Source organism: Eptatretus burgeri, chromosome 9 (genome assembly GCF_056783735.1).
Source record: "Eptatretus burgeri isolate ZD-2024b chromosome 9, Ebu_testis_v1, whole genome shotgun sequence".
In the NCBI taxonomy this organism is placed as follows: Eukaryota; Metazoa; Chordata; class Myxini; order Myxiniformes; family Myxinidae; genus Eptatretus; species Eptatretus burgeri.
Genome location: NC_140969.1, coordinates 2,586,761 through 2,611,807, shown reverse-complemented (window position 1 = coordinate 2,611,807; position 25,047 = coordinate 2,586,761). Strand labels below are relative to the sequence as shown.

The 25,047-nt window shown below is 43.8% G+C and overlaps 1 protein-coding gene across 9 annotated transcripts in view; it reads left to right on the top strand.

Annotated features, from left to right (window-relative positions):
* Window positions 1–25,047, top strand: part of MRS2 (magnesium transporter MRS2) — a 58,576-nt gene that overhangs the window by 30,448 nt on the left and 3,081 nt on the right. For 5 of the 9 annotated variants that reach the window (XM_085893917.1, XM_085893921.1, XM_085893915.1 and 2 more), the window contains 4 exons: window positions 2,790–2,885; window positions 3,822–3,974; window positions 17,185–17,302; window positions 24,277–24,390. In XM_085893917.1, the coding sequence (XP_085750043.1) occupies window positions 2,790–2,885; window positions 3,822–3,974; window positions 17,185–17,302; window positions 24,277–24,390 (481 nt within the window). The remainder of the gene's footprint in view (window positions 1–2,789; window positions 2,886–3,821; window positions 3,975–17,184; window positions 17,303–24,276; window positions 24,391–25,047) is intronic. The other 4 variants (XM_085893919.1, XM_085893923.1, XM_085893922.1 and 1 more) reach the window with 2 other exon arrangements.

Sequence of the window (25,047 nt, the reverse complement as noted above, 5' to 3'; positions counted from 1 at the left end):
ATCCTGATAGAGGTCGATGAGACGTACACGATGGTATGACTTTCAAGGTCACCGAAGGTCAAGGTCAAGGTCACGAGGCCTTTGAAGTTGTGAAAATGACGATTTTCAAATTCTATCTCCTCCGCCATTTCTCAAGCGATCTTGAATTTGATTGTAGCATATGAATCTATGGGACAATATCTAAATTTGGTCAGGCCGGATTTTCGATATTCGCTTTCGTTTTCGTGTCACGTGACTTCAAAGTTGGCAAAAAATGCGAAAATGACGATTTTCAAAATCTATCTCCTCCTACATTTCTCAAGCGATCTTGAATTTGATTGTGGCACATGAATGTATGGGACAATATCTAAATTTGGTCAGGACGGATTTTCGAATTTCGCTTTCGTTTTCGCGTCACGTGACTTCCAGGTTTGCAAAAACTGCCCTACCTTCAGGAGGCTATATATTCTCTACTGGGCATGGTAAAAGTTAGTGAATGGTGTCATTGTATAGCAGCTGACCTTGTCTTTCATGTCCATTCGAAAAATACCGATATCTTCGAATACTTCCACGTCACGTGACTGAATTTTGCGAAAACTGCTTCATGTAGTTGCATTATGACGATTTTCAAAATCTATCTCCTCCTACATTTCTTAAGTTATCTTGAATTTGATTGTGGCATATGAATCTATGGGACAATATCTAGATTTGGTCAGGCCGGATTTTCGATATTCGCTTTCTTTTTCGCGTCACGTGACTTCAAAGTTGGCCAAAAATCCCTCCTGACCCAAGAACACTACACCCTAGTAACCGTCTAGTAACAGAGATGACCGTCACTCCCGCACGGGTGTATTTTTGTGTTTGAGTTCTATGTTCGGACACAATGCTTTGTTTGCATTGTTTGCACTTGATCGTCTTGGGATCGTCTTGTGACACATGAGCATGATATGTTCATTTTTGTGGATTGGATCTGGGTTTGTGTTTCCATGATTGTTCTGGGGCCGGGATGTTGAAATGGTTACAGATGTGCCGGTGGATTACTCTACAGATGCTGTCATGTCTTTCTGTGTACAGCTGTTCTGACATGAGTTGTTTTTTTTCCATCCTGGAAGGAGGTGGCCGGTACTTTCTGTTTCTTCTACACAAAACCTGCATTTGTCCGATTCACTCAATGCAAACGTTTTCTTAAAGGCATTAGTTTAATGTCCTTCCTCTTTGGCATTGATGATGATTCGTTCTCCATCTCAACTAATTTGACCTCTTCTTATCCATTCCAAAGAGCCTTCCTTGTCGATCCCTGTCCTGGTAAGCTCTTTTTGAATCGTCCTGCTCTTATATCATTCTCCCATTTGTCAGAGTTGATCTGCTAATATTGATTTTTGTTAATTTTACTTTTTCTTTTCTTTGCAATCATTGGATTGTTTCAGTTTCGTTTTCCTGTGTAGTATCCATATTTTGCACCTGTTTTTGGAAGTTTGTTGCTAAATGGATTAAGGATCCCTTTTCTGGTTTGTTTTCTTGCTCATGTACAAATCTCATCCGGTTGTCTGTTGATCGTTTCACATACTCCGCTAGTCCTACACATGATGTTCTGTGCACTTGATTAAGCTCCATTAAACCACTTCCTCCCTCTCGTCTCAGTAAGTACAACTTCGGTAGCCATTGTTTTTTTGTAGAACATCTTGTGAATCGTTAGACATTTCTTTTTTGGTGTCTAAATTGTTGATCTCCAATTGTGGCCAGTTTATAATTGCACAGCTATATTGGAATACTTTACAACACATACAATTAGATTGAATATAACACAGCTATATTTCACCTGTACGTATAATCAGTGGTTTAACTGAAAAATTAAGCTCCCCCACTTATCTAAGGAGTTTTAAGGTGAAACTCACTTGGTCAACCAACAAGGTAAACATGAAGACCGAGAGCTTTCCTAAGAAGTCAGACATAAAGTGGTGGAGAAGCACCATTCAGGAGAGGGTTATAAGATTTCAGTCATTTATTAACCCTTTGAGTACGGTGTAATCCATTAATAAGAAGTGTAAGACTTATCATACCACTCAGACTCTACCCAGATCAGGTCACCCATCGAAACTCAACAGCCAGACAAGCAGGAAACTGGTTTGGGATGTCACTTTAAATCCAACAATGACTTTGAAAGATCTGCAAGGCTCTATGTCCAAGATGGGGTTCAGTGTTCATCAATCAACAATATCCCCTTCCCTTCACAAAGCTGGGTCTCTATGAACAGGTGGCAAGAAAGAAGCCATTACTGAATGATGCATCTAAAAGCTCATAAGGAGTTTGTGAAAAAGCATCTTGATGATACTGCAGAGATGTGGAGAAACGTTTTGTGATCAGCCAAAACCAAAATTGAACTTTTTGGTCTAAATTCAAAATGTTACATTTGATGCAAGCCTATCGGTGAACATCACCCAGTCAACACCATCCTTATTGTCAGGCATGGTGGTGGCAGCATCAAGTTATGGGGCTGCTTTTCATAAACACAGACTGGCAAGCTCGTCAGGATATAAGGGACAATGCAAAGTACAGGAGAATCCTTGATGAAAACCTGCTCGAGTCATCGATGAATCTGAAACAAGGTCGGAGATTCACACTTCAGCAGGACAACGATCAGAAGCACAAAGCTGAAGTAAAAAAACGTTGTGAAAACCTGGATTATAACCCACTGACATTTCGGAGCAGCCAAATTACTTCACCCTTATTCTTGCTGAGTATGTATGAATGGAGCTGTGGTTTTACATTTTCACCTTATGGACTTTTGAACGTTTACCCCTTTTCTCCAGCCTGTCTGAGTTGGAAACCGATGTCCGAGTGTTCAGGGAGAGCTTGCTGAACATACTGGATGAGGAGGAACTGATTTCGGATCTCTGCCTCACCAGGTGCATATCTTTTGTACACCACAATCCACCCATGTTGCTTGTAATGTCCTTAAGCGGGTATCAAAAGGGAGAATATGGTACATGCACGATACTGCCTGCACTTAGATAATCTTGGCGATTAGTTTAATAACTAACAAGTTGCTCTCGGTTCCCCTCCTTTTGGGTGGGATGAGGAATATATCTGTGTAAAATGAAAACTAAACCTTGAACAGTTTTTGAAACATCGAGTACACAAGTCAAGTTATAGAGATGGTTACCATGGCAACAGAGCTCAGCCAATCACAGCCATGATCGAATCATCAGGTTGAGATAATGTCATGAGGAATAGATATCTGAAATATGAAAGATAAATGTTGAACGTTTTTGAAATATCACGTATACAAAAATACATGGACAGATGATCGGTCGGTTGGTTGGAGCTCATTTTAATCTCCCTCGTCTCTGACTTTTCAACCTCATACTTGTGATGATGGATAAATGATTTTGGATTAATTTATGATTGACCCTTTTCAATGGAGTCACATTATCTTATGGACATTTCGTTATTTCCACACAGATATTATGAGTAGAATGTGTGGAGAGGATGGTGGAGTGGTGGTTGTGTGCTAAGGAAGAGGGGAGAGAGTAGGGGATGGTGTGAGGGTTGGGAAGGAGCGGGGAGGGGCAACGATCAGCTCTTTAGGCAAGACGAAGCAGAAATTGCTTGATAGAAAATATGAGAGCAAAATATCGCACAATTTATTTTATCATATGGACTTGCTTTTGTGACTTTGTTCCAATTGATGTTCCATTTGCTTTTGTCACTTTATCCTTCTTGTCTAACGAGCTGTCCCTTGCAGCCGCATGTACAACTCATCTTGGCTGCAGCTGCAGATTTTTGATGTGGATAGGAAGTGTGCACAATGTGAAGGTTTTGCACTGGGTGTCATTTTTCAGATCAGGTGGAAAGCCAGCAGTCACCCATGCAGAAGAAATGGAACTTTTGCTGGATTCTTACCTGCGACAGGCAGATGAAGCTGCAAACAGTATACGTGGTCTAAAAGAACTTATTGACGACTCAGAAAGTGTCGTCTTTCTCAATCTGGACAGGTATATAATGGATGTATTTGTACCAATATGATGATTAGCGTAGATTTTTGCCGCACTTTTGGGATTGCACTTTCATGGCGGTGTCGTAGAGTGCAGACAAGGGCTGTACTTGTGAGCTGATGGGCCAAGGAATGTGTTAATTGAGTTGGTGTAGATGTTTTCTAACCCTGGTGCCTTCCCCATTCCCTTTTCAACATTTCAATATCTCGTGTGGTTTTGCCGTAGAGAAGGTAGAGCGAGTTTTCCATTGCAAAATTTCATGCATCAGAAAGTCTTCATTTTTACGGAGCAAACGTTTATCAAAACATTCAGTGAACATGCTTTGTTGATTTAGTAGGGAATCTCCTCATAATCTGTGATGGGAGATCTCGTTTCCTCTGCCACCAAAGTTGGACGGAGGTTATGTTTACATCCCTGTCTGTGAGTGTGAGCAGGATAACTCAAAAAGTTATGGCTGATTCGGACGAAACTTAGTGGACAGGTTGGGTGTGTGTGAAGGACGAACTGATTTGATTTTGGTGATAGCATCCGAATCCAGATACGAGGATTAAAAAAGAATTTTTTAAAAAGTGATTCTTCACCATTGAGACAGGATGAGATATCTTGCACGATATCTCAAGAAGTTGTGGGCGGATTATGACAAAATGGTGGATGAGTTTGTTAGGTGATAATAACAAGCTGATTAGATGTTGGTGTGTGACAATGATGAATGGTCTGGATGTAGATCCGTCCATTAATCAATGGGATACAAAGCGTAAACTGTTCAGCCTGGTGGTATGCGCTCTACCAAGTGCTGTTCTAGTTTCTTCTGTAAAACTATCTGTAATGTCCGTTGTTGTTTTGTCAATGATTACTGATGGGCATTATTATTAATTTATTTTGCTTGCTATATATTGTTGCGAATTCGCGCCCGCCGGCATGCGATCGACCGCGTGTAGCCAAAAGCGGCCGCCTTGCCCACCGGAACGGACAATTCAGTCGTGACCCTCCGGGAACTACCGCCCGGAGCCAGTCACGGGTGGGGGTTTAACCTCACCACGATCGTGCCAATTGCCCACCCGCGCAGGATAGGGTTGCTTGCCAAATTCGACCTACCTAAGTACCTGCGCGAGTGGTCGACCGGGCGATCGTACCTCGCCGCAGGTCGACTTCGGACACGAACGGCTTAAGCGTTTCGTTCCGTGCTGCAGAGATAACCAAGCGGAGTTATCGTCGACCTCGACGGTTAGGATTATTTACCGGGCGTTTTAAACCCACTATCAATCCCTTACGTGATGCAAGATGGAGATTCAATAAAAGGAAGGAGACGAAGCAAAGCGGGAAACAGTTCAACAAGCAATGCACATTTATTTACACACACGGAAGCACGTATTTTACAGTCATACAATCATGCAACAAAAGCAAATGCAAGGAAAGAGTTGACACCAAATAAAAGGGGGGGAGGCAATTATTTACAACACTTAAACAGTTCTACTTGTTGGACACAGCGCCACAGCATGCATTCAACCCGAAAGAAAAGAAAGCCACCCTCACAGGCAAGGAGGCAGACAGGTCCGTAGACCAAATGTACGTGGATCCTGGAGGATCGGCCAGGTCCACGAGACCGGGAAGGTCTTACTCGCGTCCTCGTGACGCGATGGCGGGCAAGCCGCAATGTTCGCGCAGCTGCGCCCCGATTCCGTGCCCCTGGCGTGGTCGGCGAGCCCCCTCCGGTGTGCTCCGCGCGAGCGGTTTTGTTGGCACCACGTTTAGGGTGGGGGAGGAATGGGGCCCCCCCAGCACTATCTCAGCGTGGATGGGGGGGATTGCTGATGCTCAGGGAGAGGGGAATGGCTGGCTGGTTTGGACCCCGCGACGAGACGACCGACCCCCACACCGCATCCTCGTTGACGACCTCCGTCTCCACTTGACCCGCGCGAACTCAACTCGACTCCGCACTGAACTCAACTACAACTCGACTGATCTCAAAACCCAACTCAACACCTGAGTCGCCTTATGCTCGCATCTTTATAGGCCTCAGGAGGAGCCTATATGCAAAAATTCGGATCAAAACGCGATTGGAGGCGGGGCCACGCCACCCTCTGTTCAGCCATTGGTCAGGCAAAAAGGGGGTGTGAAGCCTTCTTGATCCAAATTCCTCTCTCGGAAAGGCCGCCATTCGCGCTCGCGGCTCGATGCGTTTGGCACCAATCGCCGAACGGGCCCTAGACAGCCCGACGTTCAGTGTTCACAGGTGGTGCGGTTGGTAGTTGTGAAGGAGAAAGGCGAAGGTGGTGGAGTTGTTCGGGGCGTTGTTGAGCATCGGTAGAGAATGGCGGGTGAGGCGATGCTTGCGGGGTTGTGGAGGTGAAGGTAGTGGCGGTTTGGTGGAGTTGTTCGGGGGCGTTGTTGATGGTGGCGATTTGGTTGTTGGGGTGGTGTTTGAGTTGTTGGCGGCTTAATGGTCGAAAATAACAATAGAGAAAGAAAAATGGCTAACTCAAAGCGTCGCAGCCCAGATGAATCACACGTATTCCCTCTATACAACGGGTTTGGGCTAACTTCACATTAACTTACTGATATATCTCACCTGAGGACTCTTTATGGTGTAATGCGAATTTCCACAACCGTAACAATATTTATTGTTACATATGGAGAAGCCAAAAATCTCTTTTTAATGAAAATGATATCCCGGAGATGAAAATACAGGGACTAGACTCTCGAGGATGGCGGCCATCAAGTGAAACTTTCCGTTTTGTGTATGTAACACGTAGGTCATCGTTGAGAGAAGCAAAATGTATTTTATAAGTGGAATAGTTCTGTGGTGTGTTCCATTAGCATGCAGCTTGCTGTCGCTTTCCAATCCAGTCGTTCCGTATCGACGGCTTTGCAAGCCGCTCACCAAGCCATTCGGCAAGTCTCCTCTGATCTGGAAAAACCGCGTCAGTCAAATTCCAGTGGGGAACACTTACTATGTTTTTCCAAATCAGGGGAGAAGTGGAGCAATCCATCAAGAGGTTCCTCCTTAAACAGTATTGGCAAAATGGTTGCCGTAGTTTGATTCAAAAGGACACCACCGGTCAAAAGTTTTGTAACAACCCCATTTTTCCAGTTTTTACTGAAATTTAAGCAGTTTAATGCTTCAATGTACTCTGAAATTAAAGCATAGAACAAATAAACAATTGCAGATAAAAAAAGAAATCATGGAATCATTTTGTTGAACAAAATTTAATCTAAATTTTGACTCGTCAAAGTAGCCACCTTTTACAGATATAACAGCTGAACATACTCGTGGCATTCTCTCCACAATGGAAATCAAATATTGTTCCGAAAGTTCTTCCCAACACTTGCAGAAGTTCCCACAAATGTGTTGCACTTGTACGTTGCTTTGCTTTCACCCTTCTGTCCAGTTCATCGCAAACCAGCTCTGGGGTTTAAGTCTGGAGACTGTGCTGGCCATTCCATGATTTGAAGCCTACCGTCTTGTTCTTTTCTTCGAAGGTAGTTCTGACATAGCCTGGAGGTATGTTTGGGGTTGTTATCTTGCTGTAGGATGAACCCCTGACCAACTAGGCATAAACCAGAGGGTATTGCATGGCGCTGAAATGTGCTGTGGTGGCCCTTTTGGTTCAGGGTGCCCAGTCACTCTGTGCAAGTCTCCGACTCTGGATCCAGCAAAAGAGCCCCAGATCATCACGCTTCCTCCTCCATGTTTGATAGTTGGTGTCGCACACTGAGGAACCATCCTTTCGCCTACTCGACGACATACAAAAACCCTGCGTGATGAACCGAAGATTTCAAATTTTGATTCATCGGTACGTAAGACCTTCTTCCAGTTTTCAGTAGTCCACTGGCAGTTATCCACTTCATGTAGTCGTCCACTTCATGGCCCAGGCAAGCCTCTTTTTCTTCTTTTGCCATCTTAGCAATGGCTTTCTTACTGCCACTCGACCTGTCAAACCTGCAGCTCGAAGTCTTCTCTTCACAGTTGAAACTGAGACTTCCTTACTTTGACCAGTGTTAAGCTGTGCTTGAAGCTGCTGTCCTGTGAGCCGCCTATCACGCAAGCTGCTGACTCTTAGAAACTTGTCTTCTGATTGTGTTGTGGCTTTGGATCTGCCAGACCACTTCCTGTCAGAGTTTCCTCCAGTTTCCACGTGCATTTTGATGGTGTAGGAAACTGTACTCACTGACACCTTGGTTTCCTTTGCAATTTCTCCAAAGTGTAGACCTACACTTTTAAGGGTTATAATGGTCCGTCTGTCTTCCTTTGTTAATTGTCATTTTCTCACCATTATGATAGCAATATACTACTTCCTGCAGTGCAACACAGTCTGTTCCAACACTGCTTTTATACATACAGAGGGTTTGTTAACGAATCAACAAAAGTTGGGACACCTGAAAGAATTGTTTGCATCAACTTTAAAGGCTTAATTTACTTCCATTGCTGCATAACAACTGCAGTTGCAAACCCATTACTTGTTCCCTGAAAAGGGCCTTTTTTAACAACTCTGAAATTTACATTCTTTTTCAGTTTTTGGTAACCTAAACTTTTTTTTTACCACTGGCAGTTTACCACTTAGCTTTGTACCCTTTCAGGTTATTCACTGGACTTGAACCGCTTAAATTTCAGTAAAAACTGGAAAGATGGGGGTGTTCTTAAAGTTTTGACCGGTAGTGTATACTACAAGCAATTAAATGTTCAGAGGCATAATGTTATGTATACAGTAGTCCTAATATTATTGAAACGTGCATTTCATACTTTAATTTTTACTCTACTTTTCATCCCAATTCCTCAACATCGACAAACATGAACGGCCTCATTTCTGGTTTTGGCTTTGTACTGTTGTGGGGTTCTCTGTGCTTGAGTGCTGCGTGACTGTTGAGTCTCGTTGGAGGTGCGAAACCAGACAATACTTGATTATACAATGGTTATACAACAAGAATGACGGACAGCACTGTGGTTCTTTTCTGTTCTTGCGTATGGCAGCTTTGGCTGCCGGGTAGCTATCATTTCTTGGAGCGCAGCTGTGCCGCTGATGCTGTGACTCTGTGCCCCTCCAGCAGTACTCTGATGCTCATTTCACCGACCTCAGAAGAATGAAAGGCTGAGTTGACTCCACCTGGTTTTAATTCAGCAGCAAATGGGGTTCAAACTGAGGACCCTAGGATCCCAAGCAAACAACCAGGCTTGCGCACTGTGGTCACAACCTGCGACAAAATCCGGTAACAGGCCGATTGGGAATCGTACATTTAAAGCACTCTTCAAAGATGAGCGGAGCGATTGGGAAACACACATTTTACAGCGCGTGCGCTGTATACAATTGCACCGACTTTGAAATGTCCCCGGTGTTTACCATGTCTCCGGTATCCCCTGTCCCCCCCACGTGCCTCAAGACAGCCAATGACGGCCGTCCGTTAGATGCAGTGCGTAACCTAGACGGAAATAGCGAGAATTGACGGAAATACCCGAGTATTTCAATGGAAATTTGTGAAACTAATGTGTTTATATATGTGAAAACCATTTAATTTATTGCTTGACAGGAAAAAACCAAGAAACGTGCCCCTTGAAATGAATGCGAGGGAAAAACCTTCGGAGTGTAGGCTTTATTTCACTTGATCGAAGCCGCTTCTACAGACACGTCAGGGAATACATGTGCAGCAAGGAATACATGTGTAGCAAGGAGTACATGTGCAGCAAGGTATACACGTGCAGTCGATCACCGCAAAATAAATCAGCAATTAGCACGGAGTCCGGTATACTCTCAATTCTCACCATTCAACGAGCACCAAGTGAACCACCGCCGTAAATGACAATCCCACCGACCGCGCGGAATCTCGGTTTTATCTGTCCCGTGTGCGAGCCGCGCGACATGTGATCACGCCTCACATCCTTCAATTCATCACACCCCTCTCATGTGCGAACGAACGAAAGACGTCATTTCCGCCCACCATCGCATTTCGTGCCGATCGCCAAATGCTGAAAGCTAAGTTCTTTTTATGCTATCATTCTTTTGTGGCCTCCTGCCACGCTGTATCGAACGATTTCATTCCTTCTTTGATATATATATATATATATATATATATATATATATATATATATATATATATATATATATATATATATATATATATATATATATATATATATATATATATATATATATATATATATATATATATATATATATATATATATATAGGTGTTTATCACAATAATAACAAGATTTTTACATTTCAAATATTAAGAACGCTTTTTAATTGTTTTTCAACTGAAAAAGCATAAATTGCATATTTTAACATTGGTGAACTCATTTGCTTCAGTTTGAGGAACCATCAGTTTGAGCTGATTCGTCACGTTGTCATGGACTGTTTAACCCCAACATGGATGGGGCTATTCAAAAATTACATAACACTATTTTTAAAAATTAATAGACTATAACAATCGCAAGTCTGAAGGAATTTTTTTTTTTTTTAAATATAAACTCATGTTCCAAGATGCAAATGACTTGAAACGTCATTGGTTAAATGGTGGTTACCATTAGCATAAACAGGGTGTTACAAAAATGGAACAGGGGCTGGAGCGTGCTGGGGAGGGTGTTACAAAACAGGGTGCAGAACTTACATGGGAGATCAAATAGAAAGGTGAAGCAAGCAGAGTTGGCTAAAGGAGTTGTTTTGTTAAAAAAATAAAAGATACAAACTATAAACCAATACTTCAAGGAGAAAGAGAAATGACAGACGATGACGACACAGCTTCGGCTTCGACAGACATGGCTACTGCCAATGTAGAACAAGCGGCTTAAGCACTCAAGCAAAGCACTCCAATAAAACAGTTAAGGAATGACTGATTGGCTTGGTAAGCAATAGCAAGTTCATTGGTCATGGAACACCTTAAGGTGGCCTTTTTTTCCCCAAGGGAGAAAAGGGCAATAAAACATGGGAATTCATCCGGATTTTTTGCAATTGAGTCTAAAGCAACATCGGCTGAACAAGTGCGAAAAATTGCTTGGAGTCCTCATTTTTTGGGCCTTCTTTGGCAAAAATAACTCCGAGTTATCTTTTTTGGCGTTTTGGGCCAACAAAAATTTGTGCCCAGAGCCCCAAGAAGTGTGTGTGTGTGTGTGTGTGTGTGTGTGTGTGTGTGTGTGTGTGTGTGTGTGTGTGTGTGTGTGTGTGTGTGTGTGTGTGTGTGTGTGTGTGTGTGTGTGTGTGTGTGTGTGTGTGTCAGCATGTATGTGTGTGTCAGCGTGTCTACTCCATAACTCCAAAACCATGAAACCGAGCAGCCTGAAACTTTGCATCTATACTAAGAAAACACCAAGGAACTGCAAGAGTGAAAATTGGTTGTTTGGGTTAATTAGAACGCCCCTTTTGAAGATAATTAACGGCCTTATTTAATTATAGCCTTCATCAGGTGATCCTCGGCCACCTCGCTTTCTGGGGTCTTTAGGTATTTCCTGGGTAACCTCACTAGGGTCTGAAGCCACGATGTTTTTTGGCCTGCTCAACCTCAAGCCCCTGTCGCACCTTGACGTTTTAGCCAGCGTATGCCGACGTATGAAAAATTTGGTGAATACGTTATGGGTAAGTTTTTGTATACGTTAAGAGCACGCTGAAGCGCGCTGGCATACGTCGTAGTAAGCTGAGCTCATCGACAAATTCTGTGCATGCACAAAATTTGTCGATGTGTGCCAGCGTATGACTCTCATGTTCCGCATACACTGGCCATAAGTTGTAGGCACGTTATGCGATCGTTGATACATGTCGACCCACGTTACTTGTAAGTTACTCATTAGTCGAAATACGTCGAGGTAATGTCTAGCGTACCCGAAACTTATTTCTAACCTATGAGTAACATGCTTTGAACCTATCTCCAATGCATATTGACGTATGTAGACGTATTTGACGTCTTCCAGATGACCACAGAACTTACTGAACGTGTTTCTAACTTACAGCTGCCGTATAATGGCGTATTGGCAGCGTTTAGGGGAATTGGTATATAAAAATGGTCTTCACACAGGAGGAACCCGTCAGTGTTTCAGACTCCATGGTGAGCAGATGTCCATGTCATCCGAGAGATGGAGGATCCGGCAAGGCTGAGACGAGCATACCTACTAGCTGTCCTCCAACATCAACATGACCTCATCGATTTGACACTGTACCAGTTGCGTGCCAATAGAGCCAGGAGAAGAAGAGGTGAATGGAGGAGAAGGACCTGGGTGACCTCTCCGTCAGAGGGTGAGCGTGATGGGGAGGGTGTGGGTGATGATGGATCCTCCTTGCGTTCGTGTCCACGGCCACGGCCAGGAGACTTCTTGGCAGCATTCTTAGAAGTTTTCTTCGGCATGACGGTGATGTTGCCACTTCGATGTCTAGTGCCGTTATGATTTGAATCGTCGAGCGGCAGCCTTTTAATAGGCTACGCCACGTGATCATCAGCGATACGCTGCCGTGCTATGCATAAGTTAGACTATCGTTGGGCATAAGTTGTGGACGCCAACAACGCGCTAAGCATTCGTTGCTCTAAGTTATCTATAAGTTATATAAACGTTCTGTGTACGTTACTAATACGTTATGCATACATCCAACTCATTATGAATACACTATAATACGCCCAAAACTGAAAAAAACATCAATAGTTCAGCGTACTCCAGCGTTTTAGATAAATTTTGATACGTTGCCATACGCTGGCTAAATTGTCAAGGTGTGACGGGGGCTTTACATTGAATTGGAACAGGCCGCAACGATTTCTAAATGATCGTTTTTTTTTTTTCTTCTTCACTTTCCTCACTCATGTTATTGACTGCCTGTTCATCAAAGCTAGAATAGTTGTGTACACCACTTTTGTAAGTACTATAGTTTTCAAATTAGGAGCTGGGAGTGATTTCATGCATGATATGATACAATTTCCATGATCCACTCTCACGGATTAATTAAATGATATCGAAATATTATTTTGGTTTTGAGAATCGGATATCGTCCGGACTAAACCTGTGTCGAAATCTGTTGTGAAATCTTTTAATTTAAAGACATTACGAGTCTTATAACTCAGCCGATATACCAATTTACTTTAAGCAACAAGGTTATGTTCCCTCCTTCAAACATACACAAGAAAATGTGAAATTTCCAAAGCATTAAACATCTTTTTCTCCTGTTTGTAGAATTGTATTGAGTGAACGAAAAATTTAGGAACGTAGCAAAATGAAGCAGCTTCATTGAGCTGTATGATTAAATGCATTCACTGCTTGACCTCGTGCCCTGTCCCCCAACGGGATTGCCTATCCATCGCGTCTGCCACATCTGTGTCTATATTTTCGGAGGTTTCCCAAGGTGCTCTTCAAGGAATCAAAGCAAATCTGGTGAAAAACGGACGTTATAAAAAAAGTTGTAAAGTTTGCCTGGACCCTGAACCGATGTACAGACGAGCAGGCAAGATGGTGGATTATCTGCAATACTTATTTCATGGGCGATTTAACTTTGAGATGTCTCCAGGGTTCTGCATTAAGCTGCAACTCTTTTGTGGATAAAGTCATTATCTGAACAAATTCATTTTATTTCATTAACTGCTGTGTGCACGGTGAAGACTGGCTTAAAAGTTAAAGGGATCCTTTATGGTATTCAGCAACAGCCTTGCCAGCCGTGCCTTTTCAACCATTTAATTGGAGTGCTTGCATGAGTGCTTAAGCCACTTGCTGAATGCCTTACCGTCAATAGTGGTACCGCGTCATGTCCTGAGTGAATCGTTCACTCGCTGCGGATGCTTTTGCCCACTCCGTTGCCCTGAGCGAGTGGTGAAATAACACCCGATTTCCGATCCGTTTGCCGTATTAATGCGTTCTCTAAGTTGGTGAGCCAAATTTTTTTTTTTCCATCCATCACATGCAGTTGTCATTACACAAACATTAATCTTTAATATCTGTAAACATATCCCTGAAACATCAATATAAATGCAACGTTTGTTTTCAGTGAAAGCTACTCAAGGTTTTTTGGTTGTTGCCGATAGCAGGTGTGTTTGTGTTTGTGTTTGTGTTTGTTTTTTTTTTCATAAAGCATAAGCCTCGCTCTCTCTCTCTGTTCATTCCTTGCTCAACCCCGTCCCAATACAGAACAGATCCTCCTCTCACACCTCTCGCTGTCTCTGTCTCTGTCTCTGTCTGTCTGTCTGTCTGTCTGTCTCTCTGTCTCTCTCTCTGTCTGTCTGTCTGTCTGTCTGTCTGTCTGTCTGTCTGTCTGTCTGTCTCTCTCTCTGTCTCTCTCTCTGTCTCTCTCTCTGTCTCTCTCTCTGTCTCTTTCTCTCTCTCTGTCTCTCTCTCTGTCTCTCTCTCTGTGTCTCTGTCTGTCTCTGTCTCTGTCTCTGTCTCTGTCTCTGTCTCTGTCTCTGTCTGTGTCTCTGTCTCTCTCTGTGTCTCTGTCTCTCTCTGTGTCTCTGGACATATCTGGATGGTGGTTATGTATGGGTAGTGTTTGTCTCTGGACCTGTCCAGGCAGAGTTTGTCTCCGGACATGTCCGAGTGGTGTTTGTCTCTGGCCAGCTTGCCTCCAGACACGTATGGGTGGTGTTTGTCTTTGGATGCATCTGGGCAATGTTTGTCTCCAGACGCGTCTGGGTGGTAATGCCCCACTGCATGTCTGCCTTCCCTTCCTCTCACCTCACACTGTCTTTCCTTCCTCGATCCCCAGCCCTCCTCGATTTCCCCAGCCCTCCTCTCTCCTCTCTCTCTCTCTGCTTTCTCTCTCCTCCATCCCTCTCTCTCCCTTTCCCCCCCCTATTTTTCTCCCTCCACTCTTTAGTATTGCCGTCAGTGATGCAATGCGTCGTATTTGCTTGTATATATTGTTACGGTTGTGGAAATTCGCAAACCACCATCCAGGTCCCGTAGGTGAGGTATCTCTTAAGTACATGTGTAGTTATCCCCAAACCCGTTGTTTAGAGGGTATTTATGTGATTCATTCGGGCTGCGACACTTTGAGATAGCCGTTTTTCTGTTCTATCTTTATTTTGAACCAACCACGTCTCAACCGCCATCACACAACAACCACCAACCACAACGCCACTTCACAACAACCACAACCACACCTGCCTCTCATCAACCACGCCATCCTCACCACTCCGCCAGCAACCGTCAACATCTCCACGAACACAAAAGGGGAACAACAACAACTCCCACCCCGATTTCTCTGGTAAACAAGAATGACGGTTGGAAACTCAACTCCCGCCCCGATTTCTCTGGTGGAATGTTTCCCCCCCCCCCACGTGCCGCGAAGGGAGGGACGGGGGTGCCGGGGAAATAAAAGGGCGCACGGAGGCGCCGCTAGGAAAAGTCAGGTCAGAGGAGGTCAGGTCAGGACGGTCAGTGAGAGTGTCAGTATCAGTCGGCGGTTCATGGTCTTCTGCCCATTTGGGTCTTGGAGAAGTGGTCCGTAGAGCGACCCGCTCGTTGGAGCTTGCAGTCGGTGGAGAGTCTGGACATCGCGGAGGGGACGCGGACTGGAGGTGCTGCTCTGCCAGCTGTGTCGCGCGGACCTGCGCGTTCGTACAAGGAGCGCCGGAGAGGGCTCACCCACCATCGCACCGCGAGGGTGCAGGTAACCTGCAACGGTCTCGTGGGACTCGTTCGGTCTGCCAAGTCCCACGCCATAAAGGCCCACGGGCCCCATCTGCCCCCTTGTCTTTGAGGGTGGCCTTTTCTTTTGTTTTTGTATGGATCTTGTGGCGCAGTGTCTTGTAAAGTAGAACTGTATAAGTGTTGCCGTGTGTACGCATTAGTCGGTCGTATTACATTTGCTTTTTGTGCATAATTGTTTTAATTGCTATATGTGAATTTTTCATTCCTGTATGGCTGTATATGTGTGCTCTCCGTGTGTCGTGTAAATAAAGTGCTTGCATGTTGAACTGTTCCCGTTTCGCTTTGTCTTTTCTCCATTGACTCTCCATCCTGCTTCACGTAAAGGGTTCGTAGCGGGTGCAAGATCCCGGTAATTAATCTGAACCGTCGAGGTCGACGATAACACCGCTCGGTTATCCCGATAGTACGGAATGGGCCGCCCAAGCGGCTCTTGTCCGGAGTCGACCTGCGGCGAGGTACGATCGCCCGGTTTACCATCCGCGTGGGTACTGAGGTAGGTCGAGTTTGGCGAACAACCCTATCCGATGCGGGTGGCCGATTGGCACGATTGTGGTGAGGTCGAAAGGCCCACCCGTGACTGGCTCCGGGCGATAGTTCCCGGAGGGTCACGACTGAATTGTCCGTCCGGTGGGCGACGTGCCGCGATTCAAGTCACGTGGCCGTTCGCACGCCGGCGGGCACGAATTCGCAACAATATGTACACACACACACACACACACACACACACACACACACACACACACACACACACACACACACACACACACACACACACACACACACACACACACACACACACACACACACACACACACACACACACACACACACACACACACACACACACACACACACACACACACACACACACACACACACACACACACATATATATATATATATATATATATATATATATATATATATATATATATATACACACACACACACACACACACGCCATGTGCATGTTTTTCCTTCATGTATGTACATCGGGTTATTTTTAATGTGAAATAGGCAAAGCCTCGAAACAAATGGACCTTGGTGGGCTAGAGAGGTTCTTTTTCATCAATTTGGATCCGGTATCGGTTTGAGCGTGCATTCGTGGGATTTTTTTTTATCTCCCGAACATTAATTTGTACCGGTAGAGGACTTTAATCGCAAAGCAATTCTCGCTCTTGTTTATCTATCTTTCTTCTTTCCTCGTACTCTGGAGCCGCTGATGACGCAAGAAATTTGTCGGGGAAGTTGTCACAAGAGTGAAATTGAAAACGACGTCCCGGACACCATTTGCTCGAGTACCACAATAGCATTGTTTCCATGGAGACCGCCATGTTGTTAAGCGGTGCCGAGCGCTCCGTTCCGTTGGAGTGCCAGCTTGATTGCTTTGAATCGAGCAAGCCGCTTGCCAATGGAACACATCCCAGAAGTTTATAACACAAGCTTGTCGGTTGGGTATTTTGAAGTCGTCCAATAAAACAAAAAGTTTGAAGTAGTTTGTTTCCAATTTCCCACCGAAACATTTATTGAAGGAAATATTTGTTTACCTTTTCCTGATTATTGTCGATGTTTCACCAGCACGGATTTCTTGCCCATTGCAGCCATCGCAATGTCATGATGCGTCTCAGCCTGCAGCTCGCCATGGGCACTTTCTCTCTCACTCTCTTTGGACTCGTTGGTGTTGCTTTTGGTATGAACCTGCAATCGAACCTCGAAGAGGTAATGCCTCGCAGACATCAACAGCTCTTCCATGTGTTGCGCATACGTACGAGCGAAGAAACGTTTTCCCATCTAATGTCATCATTTTCTCCGTTGTTTGGAATTTTGTGGGGATTTTGAAGTTCAGGAAACCATGAATATTTCCACATTGTAAAAAGAAAAGAGAAATGAACAAAAAAAAAAAAGTGTTCAACACTACTTTTTAAAATGATTTGTTAAATTCTAAAACAAGTCCTCAGCACTACTTGAACTTCGACTTGTGTCATTGTCGGGTAATGTTGAGAGGTACTGTTGTAAATGTTTTTGGATAATATATTCGCAACTGTTTCTAACATATTAATATTGTCTAATATTAATACTTGTTACCTTCGCCACCGAAGGTGGACGGAGGTTATGTTTTCACCCTCTGTCTGGTTTGTCTGTCTGTGAATAGGATAATATCTCCAAAATTTGTGGACGGCTTGAGATGAAATTTGGTGGTGAGATTGGGTTTGCGACGAGGACAAAATTATTCGATTTTGGTGAAGATCCGAGTCCGGATTGGGATGCTAGAATTTTATAAAATGATTCTTTACCATTTAGTGTTTAGGGTAAAACCGATATGGAGCACGATATCTCGCAAGGTTATGGACAGATTCGGAAGAAACTTTGTGAACAGGTTGGGTGTGCGACAAGGATGAATTAATTGATTCGATTTTGGTGAAGATCTGAATCCAGATCCGGATGTGAGTTTTTAATAATTTTAAGTGATTCGTCACCATTGAGAGAGGTGGGGCCAAGCGAATGCCATTCTTGTTTCCAATTGTCTTCATCACAGAATGTTTGTTTGTGCTGATTGCTGAGTCTAAGGACATAACAAAGTATGAGAAATAAAGAGGTTTAATCCCCCTCATGCCAAGTTCATGCACGCGCTCCGCCACCCAAACCACCCCATAATACCACGTCAACAACTTGGGTACAAAGCAGATCATACGGAGCCAAAACAAACAACATACACAGCAACTGCCCCCTTTTAAAACTTAAATTACTTTTCCCTTTTATCTAGGCTATAATGCAGCTCCTAAAAGACTTTCCTGGTAATAAATGACGTCATGCACAAGAGAGTTCCTGACAAGATGGACACCACAGGGACTTTCAGGTCCTTACACAACAGGGACTTTCAGGAAGGAAAGCAGGAAATTTGAAGGAGTTGGGCTTGCGGTGGTTTTGGATGGGGAAAGATAAGAAGGATTGAAGAAAATGTGGGAGTTTGTTCCAGAGGTGGGGAAAAATATTTCTTTATCACATAGACCGTTGACCATGATGGAACTTTTGGGCATGTTTGAGGTTCTCTTGGAACACTTTCACTTCATGTTTTCTTCGCGTAGCTCTTTTCGATTTTTTCGATTCAGACCAGGTCACTATCTTGGATATGCTGCTTCTGCTTTCCCAACAATGGTTGAAGGGCCTCAATGCCAGACATGAGATCAGAGCCACATCCTGGGACGTATCACGTGCTTTCGATATGGCCTGGCAGCCTGCCCTGCTCATCAAACTCTCTTCCTCTGGTATTCAAGGCATTTTCCACTCGTGGTTTGCAGACTTCCTCTCATGTCGCAGTCATCATGTGGCCGTTAATGGAGTTCTCTCATCCCCTCTTCCTGACCAGGCTGGAGTTCCTCAAGGCAGCGTTCTGGGCCCTCTGGTTTTTCTGGTTTTCAGGAATGATCTCTGACTCTGGAAAATCATCTTTATCCCTTTGCTGATGACTCCACCCTCTCCACCCTCTGTCATCCCTCAGATCGGCAAGTAGCAGCCTCTTCACTCTCTGCAGATCTGGATAAAATCACAAGTTGGTCCAACACTTGGAACATGTCTTTCAATCCTGACAAATCTCACACTCTCACGATGTCTCTCCGAAAGGACCGTCTGAAAACAAACCACTCTACTTTCTCAACAATCATCTTGAACAAGTCCTTTCATTCAAACTTTTAGGTCTCACTACCTGCCATGATCTTTCCTGGGAAAGCCACATTTCCAAGCTGGCTTCCAAAGCCGGTCGCCGACTGGGAATCCTCCATCGTGCAAAGTCCTTCCTTGGTACACATGAGCTCCTGACCACGTACAAAGCTTTCATCTGCAGCCTGATGGAGTACTGCTCTCCCCTCTGGGCTGGTGCTCCCGCCTCTCACCTTTCTCAGCTTCACGCTGTGTAAACCAAGGCATTTAGGATCATTGGTATCTCCCGTGATGAGGTTGAGTCTTTGGGCCTCTCACTCTCTCACCGCAGGTCAGTGGTCTTTGTCTTCTACTGTCTCCTCTCTGGCCTTGCCCCCCCGCCTCCGCCTTGTCTGTGATCTGTCCCCCACCCCCATATTTCCACAGGACACTTAAGTCTGCCAGCAACCCCCTTCTGGTGAAACTACCGAAATCAAGAATCACTGCTCACCTTCACTCTTTCATTCCTCTTTTTTTCATGCCTTGGAACAAACTCCCACACTCTCTTCAATCCCACGCTTCCCTCCAGGTCTTCTAAACAGTACTTCTCCACCATCTCTTGTATTCCCCCATCCAAAACCATGATCTTTTCTACCCCTGTTAATCCAGCCCAAACCCACCTCCTTCAAATTCCCTGCTTTCTTTCTTGAAAGTCCCTGAAGTGTAAGGACCTGAAAGTCCCTGTGGTGTCCATCTTGTTTACCCTGTGTTCCCCGCCCCATCCCTCTCCCTTCCACAGATGTCCTCGTGTCTCTGTTCCACACTGTTTTGTGCTTCCCTCTTTCTTGTCTTCTGCTCCCTTTGTTATACATTCTGTGTGTTAGCTCTCATACGAGCCTCGACATTGTTTACAAAAACAAAATGAAGCTCTGAGCGCACCGAGTCTTGGTCTCGGTTATCTGTTCATTAACAGTTCTGAAGGTGATTTCCCAAATGAAGTAGGTCTGGCTCGGTTTGTAAATAACAATCTTTCCAGCTTGTCTTGTAAAAGCTCTCCGGTATCTCCGATTTTGGTCATTTTTTTTCCCCTAAAATGACCGACGTAATGTTCTGCCAAACCATTTCTAGCAGGTGTCCTGGGGCAGTCAGGGCCGTTAGGGTTCGGGTTAGAGTTCCTCAATTTGCCGTGAGAAACTCTTGGAACTCGGCACAAGGTAAATCAGAGGTGCTCCAGCAGACCAAAAACGCTGAAAACATGACGAAGGCTTTGAATAATGCTCGCGGCAGTCATGTTCACCATGGGAATTATTTCCAGGTACTTGGAATAAGCATTCACCAGAACCGAACATGTTCTCCCCTTGAAAGGGTCCGTAAGGTCTGAATGAAGCCGTTTCCAGGGACCGCGAGGCCAATTCCATGATGCTGGCTGGCTCCCCGATGGAGTCTTCACATTCTTCTGACACAGGACAGACAATTTCACAGAATTGTACTTTCGATGTCTTTGTCGATATTTGGCCACCACAGGCACCTGCTGGCCGTTTTGTTTCGTTTTTACCACGCCTGGATGTTCAGCATGTAAATCGGTAAATAGAATCTACCAAAGGGATGTGAGAATAACTATACGAGAATCCCATAACGCAATATCGTTTCCCACACAAAGTTCCAGTTTGTTTCAGCTGCAACGACAGCAGCATTCACAATCTCGTCATTTTTCACCAAGAGTACTTCCACAGTCGCTTGTTCAGGCTTTGCAGGATGACCCGGTATGGGTTTTCGCAAAAGGAAATCCACATAAACATTTTTCTTGTCCGTGATGAACTGTTTGTTGAAGTTGTCGGCTGCCAATGGTAAGGACCACCTGTTGTTCCTTGCTGACGCTAACTGGGACACTGGTTCGTGCTCATTAAACAGTTCCCAGAGGTTTATCATCCGTATAGTGTGAAATGTCTCCACAGAAGTTATTGTCGAAATCTTGTGACACCAAACACTATTCCTAATGACTCCTTGACAATCCGGGAGTAATTTTTCTCCACGTCATCCAGAGTTCTCGATACGTAGGCCACTGGCTCTCACTCCCCATCTTGACTCGGTTGAAGTAGGACTGCTCCCACACCAACAGAGGATGCATCTGCTTGAAGAACCAAGCCTGCATTCGGGTTGTAATGATGGAGCACAAAGCAGCTTTCATCTTTTTTTTTGCACGAATCACCTTCCGCTTTGTCCCGTTTCCATCAACTTTGGTTGATCAATCAATTTCAGGACGTCATCAGTTCATGTAGAGCCAAAACAAATTACAAACACAACAATGTCATTGTTCACTACATTTCCAATTGTCTTCATCACAGGACGTCATTGTTCACGACATTTCCAATTGTCTTCATCACAGGACGTCATTGTTCACTACATTTCCAATTCCCTTCATCACAGGACGTCATTGTTCACTACATTTCCAATTGTCTTCATCACAAGACATTGTTCACTACATTTCCAATTGTCTTCATCACAGGCCGTCATTGTTCACTAAATTTCCAATTCCCTTCATCACAGGACATCATTGTTCACTACATTTCCAATTGTCTTCATCACAAGACGTCATTGTTCACTACATTTCCAATTCCCTTCATCACAGGACGTTATTGTTCACGACATTTCCAATTCCCTTCATCACAGGACGTCATTGTTCACGACATTTCCAATTCCCTTCATCACAGGACGTCATTATTCACTACATTTCCAAATGTCTTCATCACAGGACGTCATTGTTCACTACATTTCCAAATGTCTTCATCACAGGACGTCATTGTTCACGACATTTCCAATTGTCTTCATCACAAGACGTCATTGTTCACTACATTTCCAATTCCCTTCATCACAGGACGTCATTGTTCACTACATTTCCAATTGTCTTCATCACAGGACGTCATTGTTCACTACATTTCCAATTGTATTCATCACAGGACATCATTGTTCACTACATTTCCAATTGTCTTCATCACAGGACATCATTGTTCATGACATTTCCAATTGTCTTCATCACAGGATGTCATTGTTCACTACATTTCCAATTCCCTTCATCACAGGACGTCATTGTTCACTACATTTCCAATTGTATTCATCACAGGACATCATTGTTCACTACATTTCCAATTGTCTTCATCACAGGACATCATTGTTCATGACATTTCCAATTGTCTTCATCACAGGATGTCATTGTTCACTACATTTCCAATTCCCTTCATCACAGGACGTCATTGTTCACTACATTTCCAATTCCCTTCATCACAGGACGTCATTGTTCACTACATTTCCAATTGTATTCATCACAGGCCGTCATTGTTCACTACATTTCCAATTGTCTTCATCACAGGACGTCATTGTTCACTACATTTCCAATTGTCTTCATCACAGGCCGTCATTGTTCACTAAATTTCCAATTCCCTTCATCACAGGACGTCATTGTTCACTACATTTCCAATTGTCTTCATCACAGGACGTCATTGTTCACTACATTTCCAATTGTCTTCATCACAAGACGTCATTGTTCACTACATTTCCAATTCCCTTCATCACAGGACGTTATTGTTCACGACATTTCCAATTCCCTTCATCACAGGACGTCATTGTTCACTACATTTCCAATTGTCTTCATCACAGGACATCATTGTTCACGACATTTCCAATTGTCTTCATCACAAGACGTCATTGTTCACTACATTTCCAATTGTCTTCATCACAGGACATCATTGTTCACAACATTTCCAATTGTCTTCATCACAGGATGTCATTGTTCACTACATTTCCAATTCCCTTCATCACAGGACGTCATTGTTCACTACATTTCCAATTCCCTTCATCACAGGACGTCATTGTTCACTACATTTCCAATTGTCTTCATCACAGGATGTCATTGTTCACTACATTTCCAATTGTATTCATCACAGGACGTCATTGTTCATTACATTTCCAATTGTATTCATCACAGGACGTCATTGTTCATTACATTTCCAATTGTCTTCATCACAGGACGTCATTGTTCACTACGTTTCCAATTGTATTCATCACAGGACGTCATTGTTCACTACATTTCCAATTGTATTCATCACAGGACGTCATTGTTCACTACATTTCCAATTGTCTTCATCACAGGACGTCATTGTTCACTAGATTTCCAATTGTCTTCATCACAGGACGTCATTGTTTACTACATTTCTAATTCCCTTCATCACAGGATGTCATTGTTCACTTTTAATTTCAATTTGTCTTCATCACAGGACGTCATTGTTCACTACATTTCCAATTGTATTCATCACAGGACGTCATTGTTCACTACATTTCCAATTGTCTTCATCACAGGACGTCATTGTTCACTAGATTTCCAATTGTCTTCATCACAGGACGTCATTGTTTACTACATTTCTAATTCCCTTCATCACAGGATGTCATTGTTCACTTAATTTCAAATTGTCTTCATCACAGGACATCATTGTTCACTACATTTCCAATTGTATTCATCACAGGACGTCATTGTTCACCTCATTACATCCACCACCGTAGGTGGACTGAGGTTATGTTTTCACCCCTGTCTATCCATTTATTTGTCTGTGAGGACAATATCTCATAAAGTTGTGGACGGACTCAGACGAAACTTGCTGGACAGGTTGAGTGTGTGGAAAGGACAAATCAGTTTGATTTTGATGAAGATCCGAATCCGGATCCGAGATTTTTTTTTTTTAATGTAATTCTTCACCATTGAGAGATTGGGGCAAAAATATATCCAGTATGGCACGATATTTCAAAAAGTTGTGGATGGATTGTGACAAAACGAGGTGGATGTGTTGGTTAGATGACAAGAACGAGCTGATTCGATTTTGGTTAAGGTCCGAATCTGGTCCGGCCTTTCAGTGGAATCCGAAATGTAAACTGTTCAGCCTGGTTTTAGGTATTCACTCTACCGAGTGCGGTTCGAGTTATTTGTTGTCATTTTTCCTACCACCACGATGTTTCCCCATTTATCTCTGAGTGTGTTCACCTGTTAAGAAATACCTGTGTGTGCTCAGGATCCACGTTCATTCTGGTTTGTTACCGGACTCATGTTTATGGGAAGTGGCCTTATGTGGAGACATTTGCTGTCTTTCCTCGGACGCCATTTGGTACCTTCTGCTCATCCCCCGGTAAGTTTGCCATCATCATCTCTCTCCTTTCAAAATGGCTTTTCCATGCCATTGTCTCCTTATGAGGGGATCTGATAGAGATGTTTAATGAAGGTATTAACAAAATAATGCAGAAGAGTTTTTCAATATAATGGACAGTGATACAACAAGGGGCACAATTTAAGCGTATAGAAGAGCATAATTAGGATGGTAGTAATGTAGGGTTCTTTCACTTGGAGAGCGGTTAGCATAGTCTCCTTGAAAAGGTAGTGGCAGCAGAAACAGTAGATAGTTTTAAATTGGACTTTGATAGGTAACTATAAACATTGGGGATACAGGGGTACTGGTATATCGGCAGGAATGGGAGGTATCTCGTTGTGGATGGGTGATGTGATTGTGTACCTGTCATTATTGTGAGAGGGTCTCGTGTAAATGTGAATGTTGTTTGTCCTTTCCTCACCCGACAGCCCCGTCTCCATTCCCCACACCCCCCCCCCCCACCAAGTTTTCACATTTTCATGCCACCTCAGCTTATTACTCTGTGCTCGCGAAGTGAAAAGCAGGGTAAAGCGATCAGTTGTATAAGGATTCAAACCCTTTGCCTAATTAACCATAAATCACTTCAAGAGCAAATTGTTTGTTTGAAAGGTTAAAAAAGAAGTGTAATATATTTCACAT